General features: G+C 39.2%; 1 protein-coding gene across 3 annotated transcripts in view; it reads right to left on the bottom strand.

Moving 5' to 3' along the window:
• Positions 1 to 793: 793 nt before the first annotated feature.
• Positions 794 to 13,330, bottom strand: part of LOC134572754 (UAP56-interacting factor-like) — a 34,180-nt gene continuing 21,643 nt past the window's right edge. For 2 of the 3 annotated variants that reach the window (XM_063431919.1, XM_063431917.1), the window contains 6 exons: positions 12,784 to 12,878; positions 11,690 to 11,771; positions 11,122 to 11,174; positions 10,923 to 11,000; positions 2,233 to 2,353; positions 794 to 1,039 (listed from right to left, as the gene is read on the bottom strand). In XM_063431919.1, coding sequence (XP_063287989.1) covers positions 941 to 1,039; positions 2,233 to 2,353; positions 10,923 to 11,000; positions 11,122 to 11,174; positions 11,690 to 11,771; positions 12,784 to 12,878 — 528 coding nt within the window. In that variant the 3' untranslated portion in view covers positions 794 to 940. The remainder of the gene's footprint in view (positions 1,040 to 2,232; positions 2,354 to 10,922; positions 11,001 to 11,121; positions 11,175 to 11,689; positions 11,772 to 12,783; positions 12,879 to 13,330) is intronic. The other variant, XM_063431918.1, reaches the window with a different exon arrangement.

Genomic DNA, 13,330 nt, shown 5'->3' with positions numbered 1-13,330 from the left:
CCTACACCCCCAAACTGCATATATTTCTGGCAAGTACTGCTATATAGATCTGAACTTGCAGTTCCTATGCTGTAGTATAATCAATGGGCCCATGAGACACCAAGCTCTCCCTCCGGCATCCACTCGCGAGTCCCGACTGCCAAAATGTTGAGGCAAGTTGCCATGGCTATGCTCAGTGCGGCATTCAATGCATGCCAGGCTCGTGAGAGATGGAGAGGACATGATGCTGGCAGTGGAAGATGAGACTGCCGGGCCTTCTCTTCACTCTAAAAGCTGCTGGGCTCCCAGACCACTAGGGAAACTAGTGCCCCTCTCCCTGGCCACAGCTAAGAGGCAGGGAGGGGGGAATAATCTGACACACACCAAATCCACTGTACATACACTGCATTGGCTTTACTGATCCAAGTGGGTGGACTCAGGGTTGGGCCCTATGGGTGTACTTGGGGCCCAGGCCTTGAGCTGTGTAAAAGTGCACACAATTTCTAATGGCAGCCATGATTATAAAATTTTGATAGAACAAAGTTACTATGGTAACAATACAGCAACTGGCGAAATTATTTCGAATTATAGCATATTAGACCACTCACTGATGGAAAGAACAATTCACTGGTTTACTAGGCTTCCACGGATTAGCAGCGTAGAATTTTTAGTACTAGGTAGATGTAATTTAATTTCTACTGTATTTTATCAAGGTCGTTTGTCTTTAATTAAATAGCTTTATGTTTTCTCCACACAGAGAACAAATTTGCAGCTTTATTCCACACATCACAAATAGTTTTTTCAAGGTAAACACTTCATTTTCATACCAGTTTTTATTTCACCTCATTATTTTGTGTTTCTGGTGACAAATTAACTGTGATTTTCAAATTGCTTTTCACATCATTGTTTGGGTATAAAACAGTCCTATTCTGTTAAGAGCATTGCATTACTTGATAACTCTCTACGCAAGCAAGACGGTTCTTTCTCCACTTCTTCTTAATGTTGCAAACTGTCCTTTAATTTTCAAAGAGGAGAATCTTTCATTGAGTGTGACACTGGTCTATGAAGAAAGAAAACATCACATTGCGTTAATAGGTTTTAAGCTGAATAAGTTCTTGGGTAGTGCTTCCTTATAGTTTATTGCACGTACTGTTTTTTTAAACATGAAGTATATGCTGGGAATCTGTTAATATTAAATATTAGCAAATAATAGAAACAGTGCCACAACAATGTATAGTTTACTGATGTTTTATTGGAACAACAATAAAAGCGCAAAAACTGGAATAAAACAAGTGTACATATTTTTGAAAAACATATTGCCCATGGAACTATCTCTCATAACTCACTTGTCCATATAGTGCCTTTCCCATTTCCCATCCATAATGAAGTACTCTGTACAACTCATTTATCTTATTCTCTGTTCCTCATCGGCTGCTATCACTGCCAGGCCCTTAAATTGATCCCATTTACCCATGGAAAATAATTTAAGATTGTGAACCTAAACAACAGAGCCCTGACATAGTTGCCCATTATCTCTCTTTCACTCCAAATATTTTCCCAACATCTTGGACCTCCCCATGATTCACACATTTCTTCTGTCATCTCTTCCCGTAGAATTCTTCATCAACCTGTTATATTCTCTTCATCATTTAACAGCGTTTAGTGTTCTCTCCAGTCTCAGAGAAGAATAATACTTATCCCCCACTAATCTAAAGTTTTCTATAGGTGACTTGTTCCTTCACCTGCGTTCCAGCTTAGGCTTCCATTATTTATTGAATAACCTGACTGCCACGTTTATATACAACAGGAAAAAGACACATACTCCGCACGAAATGCGTCCAACTCGCTTGGCATGGGGTATGTGTCTATCTCTCTCCTTTTTCTCACCATGTATGTTACCATTTTGTTCCATATGTTTCATGCTATTTATCTGCCATTGTTTTAATATTTTGCATATGTTAATGAACAGTTATAAAGAGAGGAATTATTTAATTTACTCTGGAGTATTGTTCCTTTTTGATGGAGTAAATTACTGTGAGAATTCATTTATTTTTGTTTTCTGGGGGTAACTCGAATGTGCACTCTTAGGGAACTATTAGTACCTCCTGTTTTTTTTTTTTTGTTTGTTTGTTTTTTTCTAGTGGGGAAGCAGTATTAGCAGTTTAATTTTTAAGAAAGTATACCACCAAACCAAAGATGATAATGTCACAAGATTTCAGATAACCAACACATCCTCTGAGTTTCAATACCTACATGATTAGCCATTGCTCGGAAGTTGAATCTCAGTGGGACTCCTTTCGGTAAAGGAGCTTTGGATTGCACAGCTGGTTTTCTGAATCTCAAACTGGTACGTGTCATTCCTGGTCTGTTAGGTCTGCAAGAGAAGACAGTATATGATGTACAACATTTTAAGTTAAAAATAAAATCACATAATTGTTTCACCATCAACGTTATTTTTTTTTAAATTCACTGTTGTTACAAAAAAACAAAATACAGTTCATACTGTCCCTTTACCTTCCATATTACGTCAGCACTAATATTTACCCTACATATTAACACATTTCATCTTAAGGTCTCCATTCTCTTCCTCTGCATTTCAACAGAAGGACTTTAAAAGTAGCTTTCAGCTTCTTCTCATACTTTAATCAAAATGTTTTTTTATCAGAAATGTTCATGACTTCCCGACATGAAGTGAGATTGAATAGAAAAAGCCATGATAATAGTGAATACGCTTTGTTGTGATTTGCAGTTTGTAACATGCTATATACAACAGACACTACACGTAATGCATGTGGTCTGTATTTTTAACATCTTCGTGGCATTTTTGAAAGTTTCAAGGAATTCTAGGAATGGCAGGTCATTAGCATCTAGTGAGCCAGAGTTTGAGAGCCCTGCTCTATACCCTATGCCAAAATGGAATGTTCAACTTATTAAGCTACAGAACTCTTAAGAGTTATACAGAAAGCAATTCAATAGGCAATTCCAGTTTGAAATAAGATCCTTAAAAATGAGTTACTTTGCTGGCTTTGCCAGCACTGTGGCAGATGTAGTCTACAACATTTGGAGTGACAAAGCATGCCCACTCTTGGCACAGACCATCATTGTTCCTTAACCCCTTAACGCCGCTACGGCGTTCTATGCCATCCCCATTTAAATGGGCTTTAAAGCCGTTGCGGCGGCATAGAACGCCGTAATGGCTGGCAGCCCCAGGAGCTCGGCGGTACTTAACTCCGCCGCGATCCTCTTCGGGAGGACTGCAGCCCTCCCCTGGCAAATCAGGCCCTCTATAGCTGGCTGTGGATCTGCCAGCAGGGGGACTGTCTGGAGTGTCAGACAGTCCCCCTGCTAGTGGGGAGTAGTAAAAAAATAATAATTAAACATGTTAAAATAATTTTAAATGTATTTTTATATATATATATACATCTTATATATATGTAACGTCATACATAGTGTATTTTAATGTTAATATAAGCACATATATTCGTATTAAAATACATTTAGAATGATGTTACATACATATAAGATGTATATATTATATATAATACATCTATATATATTTTATATTTATATATACACGTATAATTACAATAAGAAATATATAAAATAATAAAATAAACAAATAAAATATTTTTAAAAAACTTAAACTAAATTTTATATATATATATATGTGTAGTTTCATTCTAACTGTAATTTGTTATTTATATATATATATATATATATATGTGTGTGTGTGTGTAACAAAATACACTTAGAATGACATTCTATATATATCTATCTATATATAAAATACAAATAACCGCAAATAGATATATACACATAAATATATATAATTACATAAATAACTACATAAGTATACACGTAGACTTTAAATACATATATATGTATATATATTAAAATTCTACATATATATTTAAGTAATATTTTAACATAATTGTGTGACTTAATTAATTAAAATTTGATTGACATGCCTGACAACCCAGGCAGAAAGTGCAGAGAATTTGAATTGCAAGCACTATATTTAACCCGTTAACTTTCCAAGACACCATGAAACCTGTACAAGGGGGTACTGTTTTATTTGGAAGACTTCGCTGAACACAAATATTCTTGTTTCAAAATGGTAACTTGTATTACAACAATGATATATTTTGTAAAAGTGACGTATTTTGCATTTTTCACACAGGAACTGCACTTTTACTGACGATATTATTGTTGTCATATGTTTTAATGTTTTAAAACACTTATTTTTGGGTTCAGTGAAGTCTCCCAAGTATAACAGTACCCCCCATGTACAGTTTTTATGGTGTTTTGGAAAGTTAGAGAGTCAAATATAAGGCATGCATTTCATTTTTTCACATTGAAATTAGCCAGATTGGTTATGTTGCCTTTTGAGACCGTATGGTAGCCCAGGAATAAGAATTACCCCCATGATCGCATACCATTTGTAAAAGTAGACAACCCAAGGCATTGCAAATGGGGTATTTCCAGTCATTTTTAGTAGCCACTCAGTCACTGTCAGTATCGGGACAGGGATCCAACACGCAGAGTACAAACAGTAGAAAGGTACGTATACCGGGCCTTAGAATGGCCGGACTAACGTACAGAGAATAACAGAGAATGGTCAAAGACAAGCCGAGGTCGAGGGAACGAGAAGACAGGTAAGCGAGAGACAAGCCGGGTCAGAGGGATAACAGAGATAAGCAGAATAGTACAACAAGCCGGGTCAGAACCAAAGAGAATACTAGAATACAAGAGCACTGAGTGACTAGACAAGCTAGAACCACGACAGGGCAATGAGCTGACGAGAGAAGCAAGCTTAAATACCCTGAGTCCGGAGAGTAGCCACGCCTCCGATGGGTGCTGATTAGATAAAGCCAATAGAGTGACAGGTCGCTCGGGATAGCGTCAAGACGTCACGTATCGAGCGTCATGTTAGAAAAGGAAGCGGATCCCTTGCGGCCAGCGTTAGAATGACTGGATGGACCGCGAGGAACGGGAGAAACGGCCCGTCTAGACGGATAAACAACTAAGTCTCTACCCTTCTCAAAGGTAGAGACTTCAGGTACCCTGACAGTACCCCCCCTTTCAGATACGCCCACCGGGCGGAAGGAACCGGGACGAGATGGGAAGCGGGAGTGAAACGCCCTGCGGAGACGAGGAGCATGAACGTCCTCCTGAGGTACCCAACTCCTCTCCTCAGGACCATATCCCTTCCAGTTGACCAGATACTGTAATCCTCCCCGGGAGAATCGGGAATTGATAATGGAGTTAACCTCGTACTCCTCCTGACCGTCCACCTGAACCGAACGAGGTGAGGAAACCGTAGAGGAAAATCTGTTGCAAATCAGTGGTTTCAGCAAAGACACATGAAAGGAGTTGGGAATACGTAAGGCCGATGGCAGGGCTAGGCGATACGCAACCGGGTTGATACGAGACAAAACCCTGTAAGGGCCTATGTACCGAGGCGCAAATTTCATAGAGGGAACTTTTAAACGAATGTTCTTAGTACTCAGCCATACTCTATCCCCAGGGACAAAAACTGGAGCCGCCCTTCTGTGTTTATCAGCGTGTTTTTTGAACAACATAGAATTATGCAGGAGAATTTGACGAGTCTGATCCCACAACTTCTTCAGATTGGCGACATGATCATCAACCGACGGTACTCCTTGGGAAGAAGAGACCGAAGGAAAAATGGAAGGATGAAAGCCATAGTTCATGAAGAAGGGGCTAGAACGAGTAGAATCACAAACGAGGTTATTGTGTGCGAACTCTGCCCAAGGAATCAAACCGACCCAATCATCCTGGTGTTCGGAAACAAAGCAGCGCAGATATTGTTCAATCTTTTGATTAGTACGCTCAGCGGCTCCGTTAGACTGAGGGTGATATGCAGAGGAAAAGTTCAATTTGATACCTAATTGAGAACAGAAGGATCTCCAGAATCGTGAGACAAATTGAGAGCCTCTATCAGAAACGATTTCAGAAGGTATCCCATGTAAGCGAAAAACTTCTCTCGCAAAAATCTCCGCCAATTCAGGAGACGTGGGGAGTTTAGGTAACGGCACAAAATGAGCCATCTTAGTGAATCTATCAACCACCGTGAGAATAACAGTCTGTCTCTTGGAAGCAGGTAAATCCACAATAAAGTCCATGGCCAAACAGGACCATGGTTTCTCAGGAATGTCCAAGGGGAGCAACAAACCACAAGGGGATGCGTGAGGCTGTTTAGTCCTGGTACAAGTCTCACAAGCTCCGACGAACTCCTTAATATCCTTTCGTAAGGAAGGCCACCAGAAATCCTTGGAGATCAGGGAATAAGTCTTGCGAATGCCAGGATGACCAGCCACCTTGCTTTCGTGGAAACACTGTAAGAGCTCCAGTTGGAGTTCAGGGGGGACAAATTTCCTTCCCTCAGGAGTTTGTCCAGGTGCCAGATGTTGTAAGTTCAAGATCTGGGCAAGCAACGGAGAATGGATTTTGAGACTTGTGTTAGCAATAATATTGCATTGGGGTACTATAGAGGACAGAACCGGTTCAGAAGAAGCCAAAGGTTCATATTGGCGAGATAGAGCTTTAGAATTCTTTGAACCAGGCCTATAAGTAAGAACGTAATTGAAATGGGTGAGGAATAACGACCAACGAGCTTGCCTGGAAGACAATCGCTTGGCCTCTCCAATATAGGACAAGTTCTTGTGATCCGTTAAAATAGTAACAGGATGTAATGTCCCTTCCAATAAATGTCTCCATTCTTTTAAAGCCTTAATAACAGCTAGTAGTTCTCTGTCACCAATGTCATATCTGCTCTCAGCACCAGACAATTTTTTAGAAAAAAATCCACATGGATGTAACGGTTTATCCACACCTAGCCTTTGGGATAGGATAGCACCTATGCCAGTCTCCGAGGCGTCTACCTCAAGTAGGAAAGGAAGAGTGGTATTAGGGTGAACTAAAATTGGGGCGGAAGCAAAAAGCTCCTTGAGAGTTTTGAAAGCAAGGAGAGCTTCCGTAGACCAATTCTTAGTATCAGCCCCCTGTTTGGTCATATTGGTGATGGGCGCAATAATAGAAGAATATCCCTTAATAAAGCGCCTATAGTAATTGGAGAACCCAATAAATCTCTGAACGGCCTTAAGACCCTTGGGTAGAGGCCAATCTAGAATGGACTGGAGTTTATCCGGGTCCATCTTAAATCCCTCCCCAGAGATCACATAACCGAGGAAGTTTACTTGGGATTGATCGAAACTACATTTCTCCAATTTGCAGTACAGGCCATGTTGAAGAAGTTTGTGCAAAACCCTTCTGACTTGTTCGTGGTGAGTCTCAATCTCTCTAGAATGTATGAGTATATCATCCAGGTATACAATAACACACTCATGCTGAAATTCCCTAAGAACCTCATTTATCAGATCCTGGAATACAGCCGGTGCATTACATAACCCAAAAGGCATTACTGTATATTCATAGTGACCGTAACGAGTATTGAACACCGTCATCCACTCGTGTCCCTGCTGGACTCTCACCAAGTTATATGCCCCATCTGAGATCTAACTTGGTGAAAATGTTAGAACCCTTTAAACGATCAAAGAGTTTGGTAATCAAAGGAATGGGATAAGCATTCCTAATGGTTATCTTGTTCAAACCTCGATAATCAATACATGGCCTAAGTGTACCATCCTTCTTTTTAACAAAAAAAAATCCAGCCCCGGCAGGGGAGGAGGATCTCCTAAGGAATCCCTTGTCTAAATTCTCGTGAATATACTCCTCTAGAACTGAATTCTCTTTAGTAGATAACGGGTATACATGGCCCCTGGGAGGCATAGTACCAGGGAGTAGGTTAATCTTGCAATCAAAGGATCTGTGTGGAGGTAAGGTATCGGCTCTCTTTTTATCAAATACTGCCTTTAAATCCAGGTACTGAGGCGGTATTTGTGTCTCTGTAGGATTAGAGGAGTTAGCCGACGTGTTAGCTAGGCAAAGAGGCGAAACCTTCCGCAAACATTTCTCTTGACAATTCTGACCCCATGAAACTATCTCCCCTAACTCCCAATTAATGATAGGGTTATGTCTCTTTAACCAGGAGTACCCCAGGACTATGGGAATAGAGGGGGAGGAAATGATCAACAGGGATAGGTCTTCCTCATGCAAGATACCAATAGTTAAATTAACAGGTATGGTCTCACGGAAAATAACAGGCTCAAGTAAAGGTCTACCATCTATGGCCTCAACGGCCAGGGGTGTCTCCCTTAACTGGGATGGGATAGTATGCTTGTTAACAAAAACTTGATCGATAAAGCTCTCAGCGGCTCCAGAATCGATCAAAGCCATGGTTTTTACTACTCCCCTCTCCCAAGTCAAAGAAACGGGTAACAGAAGCCTGTGATCTTTATAATTGTGAACAGAGGACAAAATAGATACACCCAAGGCCTGTCCTCTAGAGAAACTTAGGTGCGAGCGTTTCCCGAACGATTGGGACAATTTAGGCGTAAATGACCTCTGACTCCTCAGTACATACATAAACCCTCCCTTCTCCTGTACTGTCTCTCCTCCTCTGTGAGGTGAGTATTACCTATCTGCATAGGCTCTGGGAAACGTGAGGTTTCGATCTCAGAATTTTGAAATGCAGGGGCTAGTTTAAAGGAGGGTCTACGAGTCCTATCTCGAGTGTTCTGCCTCTCTCTTAAGCGTTCATCAATGCGAGAGATAAAAGAAATTAAATCCTCCAAATTCTCAGGGAGCTCTCTAGTAGCGACCTCGTCAAGGATTACATCTGATAACCCATTTAAAAATACATCTATATAAGCCTGTTCGTTCCACTTAACTTCTGCCGCCAAGGATCTGAACTCTAGTGCATAATCCACAAGTGTTCGATTCTCCTGTCTAAGGCGCAACAGTAATCTAGCTGCATTGACCTTCCTACCAGGGGGGTCAAAAGTTCTTTTAAAGGCAGCTACAAAGGCATTATAGTTATAGACTAACGGGTTATCATTCTCCCATAAAGGATTAGCCCATCTCAGAGCCTTCTCAATGAGTAACGTAACAATAAATCCAACCTTCGCTCTATCTGTAGGATAGGAGCGGGGTTGTAATACGAAATGGATGCTGATCTGGTTCAAAAAGCCATGACACTTCTCAGGAGAACCGCCATAACGTACTGGTGGAGTAATACGAGAAGAAGCACCTACAGTGGCTACTTCTAGACCTGAACTTACAGGAGAGATCGAAGGAGTACGTGTCTCCTCTGGTGGGTTACTAGCACGAGACAATAGCGCCTGTAGTGCTAGGGCCATCTGATCCATCCTGTGTTCCATGGCATCAAACCTGGGGTCGGAAGAACCAAGCTGACTGTTTGTACCTGCAGGATCCATTGGCCCTGTCGTAATGTCAGGATCGGGACAGGGATCCAACACGCAGAGTACAAACAGTAGAAAGGTACGTATACCGGGCCTTAGAATGGCCGGACTAACGTACAGAGAATAACAGAGAATGGTCAAAGACAAGCCGAGGTCGAGGGAACGAGAAGACAGGTAAGCGAGAGACAAGCCGGGTCAGAGGGATAACAGAGATAAGCAGAATAGTACAACAAGCCGGGTCAGAACCAAAGAGAATACTAGAATACAAGAGCACTGAGTGACTAGACAAGCTAGAACCACGACAGGGCAATGAGCTGACGAGAGAAGCAAGCTTAAATACCCTGAGTCCGGAGAGTAGCCACGCCTCCGATGGGTGCTGATTAGATAAAGCCAATAGAGTGACAGGTCGCTCGGGATAGCGTCAAGACGTCACGTATCGAGCGTCATGTTAGAAAAGGAAGCGGATCCCTTGCGGCCAGCGTTAGAATGACTGGATGGACCGCGAGGAACGGGAGAAACGGCCCGTCTAGACGGATAAACAACTAAGTCTCTACCCTTCTCAAAGGTAGAGACTTCAGGTACCCTGACAGTCACAAACACTGTCCAAATGTTAGTTTTTTGCTTTTTCCACTCAAAAACAAATATGAATGCTAACTTTGGCCAGTGTTTGTGACTAAGTGGCTACTACAAAAGACTGGACATACTCCACTTGCAATACCTTGGTAGTCTACCTTTGCAAATGGTATGCCATAATGGGGGTAAATCTCATTCATGGGCTACCACACTGTCTCAAAGGTAACATTACTAATTTAGCGAATTTCAATGGGAAAAAACTGAAAAATGGAATGTGCTATATTTGACCCTGTAACTTTCCAAAACACCATAAAAACTGTTAATGGGGGCTACTGTTGTACTCGTGAGACTTTGCTGAATCCAAATATGTACTTGTTTTGCAGTAAAAGCTAACAGTATCATGACATTTACAGCTAAAATGTGAGGCGGAACTACAATTTATTTAAAAAAAAAAATTCTCAGTTTTTTTTTATTTTATTCATAATAAATTATGTTTCATGTATAAATATTTGATATGAAATGAAAGCCCTGTTTCTCCTGAACAAAATTATATATAATAAGTGTGGGTGCATTTAATATGAAAGAGGTGAATTACGGTTGAACAGACATATAGCGCAAATTCCAGTTTTTGTTTACGTTTTGTTTTGATCAGAACGTGTACTATTGACTCCGTCCTGAAGGGGTTAAGCTGGGCCTTTTGTATTTATTTACCAATATTTGTCACACTTTCTGTGTATAAAAAAAAGTCAGTTTTTCTATAAATGTTTTACTCTGCTTAAATATCGCAAACTAATGAATATTGTATTTTATCTAACGTATTAATCTTAAAATATTTCTGAACAGGATGAACAATTACATGAAATAATAAAAAATAAAAAAAATTCTACAGACTAACATCATTATTTAAAATGTATCCCTGAGTATTAAGCCAAACCTAAAAATGCTCTTCTATCCTACAGCTAGCTGTGCAGCCTTATCTTTCAGTAAGAGACGTCACAAAGGAAAAAGGTATGATACTCTACTCACAATTTGACTTGTTTTGCTTGCTGGTTCGGAACAGAAACTGTCAATGTTGATCCAAATCCGTTATCCATCTGCCATCTACTTAAGAACATAATAATAAAGTATTCTATTTATATTGGTCATCAGGTGTGAAGCTATCATTAAAATGCACTGCAGTGTGTGCAGGTGTTTACAAGGGGTTAAACAATATGTATACAATTACCTCCTTGCATTAGGCATCCTCTTTCCAGGATTTAGTGTGATTTGTTGTGTTAACTAGAAAGAAAATAAAAGACACAATTTTAAATGTAAGCACCAGATTTGAGCTTAATCTATTTACATGTAGATACATCTAATCCTCTGTGTAACAAGGATACATGGGTAGGTATGGAGAATAGATCAAATAATTCCATTGTGAGCACTTTGATTCCACTAGGACCAGCACATTTAATACTGAATTTAATGAATATTTGATATTCAACATTTATTTTTATGTTTAAAAATCAAGAAATATCTTGATTTTTTCTTTAACATTGTGTGTAATTTGTAAAACAGATAACATATATAAATGTAAGAGGTTCATTCACTAAACTGCAAATGGAGGAGAACTAAAAATGGAATTGTAAGATTTAGTCCAAAGTTGCTGTTCTAGAAACATTTTTTCTATTCAGCTATCGTTAGACCTTGGCTTTTTTAACATATATTTTGCAATTGGTTATCAATTCACTACGCTTGGATGTGCTTTGAATAAATCCCTAAGTTTCTGAAAAATGCACCCAGTTCAAACATACTCTTCTGTTTAGGTTGGGTGTACCCAATCTTTGTCTTCTTTGGCCTGTGTTAAACTGTGTCCTTCTGTTTTGAACATTGACTCTAAAACACAGAAATAAAAACATTATTAATAAATGGTGCGCTTGATTTACAATATTTGCTGTCTTCTCCGTGTGGGATATTGGCACTTTTTAAAATGCATTTTTCAATAAAATGTAAATGATCTTAATACAGGATGCACACATACTTGTGTAAATCAGTTGCAGTATATGTATTAAGGTGATCCTGTTTTGTTTTGTTTTTTATTTAAAATTATGACAAAAGTAGTTTTACTCTATGGTACTTGGATCTTTGTAAATAGCTATCGGGCTACCTCCTGTAGTGAGTATGACAACATTTCCCATGATGCTCAATAAGCTTCTAATTTGCATAGCAAAGTTTAGTCGCCAGTGGAATAGTGGGGGGGAGCAAAATGAAACCTTTGTTTATCATTTAGTAAATATAACTGTTAAACTGAGAATACTTTGCTTTGGGTATATACAGGTGGTGTTAGTAAGGCTTCCACACACTACATGTAAAATATTGGAGATTCTAGACATCTAGTGGTGTAAATGAGGCACTGCACACATTACATAATCCTTTGACACATTTTATGACTTGTTCTGTTGCAAACTATAAAACGCTTTTATCAAGTTCCTAAATTATTTAATAAATATACCAGCACACAATCACAAACCTCTGTGCACACTGTTGAATAGCAAAGGTTTTTGGTACCATTGTATGCCCACAAACTGTAGGCTTATCTGCCAACATAAGGGTGAGCTAATAGGAATTTACAACCTTACACCTATTCTAGCTTGCGGTCAGACCAGGGTAATTATCAGGCAAATGAGACTATAATGGCTAATGTGTGGTTTTATATAATGCCATGTTACAATGTAATCACACAGCTCACAACATGTTTTCATTAATAAACTGTTGGTTTTGGTGAATATAACTGTTACAAATATATATATATATATATATATATATATATATATATATATATATATATATATATATATATATATATATAGCTAAACAGCATCATTTATTCCTTATTTTACTAGTTTACCTCTTTGTCAAATCTTGCACTAGGGTGACTGCAGGCCTGAAATATTTTTGTTGCTGTGGGCGTCTCACTTGGGTTTGAGATCTGTTTTGAGTATTCTGCAAATAAACATTGTGTTAGGGTTACAATAAATGAGGGTACATAGACATATGCAAACCATTATTGCCTTACACAAACCCCAAAGCAAACCAAGATTGAACGCCTGGGGCAATCAATAGATTTAATGGTTAGTTTTCTGACCTCTCTTTGAATATGGGTATACTATATACAGTCCTATGTCAAGTATCAGAAGCAGATTATCACCCACAACAATTTCCTAGAGTAAAATATAATGCAACAAAATAAATAATAGTCAACTCAATAAATCTTGGTAAAAGTTGATTAGGAAGTTCACCAAATCCTACCATACATCAATGTCGCTTTAATGCTATTTTCTAAGAGTTACAGCAAATCTTTAACAAGCCCAAAGGCTTGAGATTAGTGATGTCGCAAACCTAAAATTTTCGGTTCGAGAATGGCGAACGCGAACTTCCGCAAATGTTCGCGAACG

Source organism: Pelobates fuscus, chromosome 9 (genome assembly GCF_036172605.1).
Source record: "Pelobates fuscus isolate aPelFus1 chromosome 9, aPelFus1.pri, whole genome shotgun sequence".
In the NCBI taxonomy this organism is placed as follows: Eukaryota; Metazoa; Chordata; class Amphibia; order Anura; family Pelobatidae; genus Pelobates; species Pelobates fuscus.
This window is presented reverse-complemented; position numbering and strand designations above follow the sequence as displayed.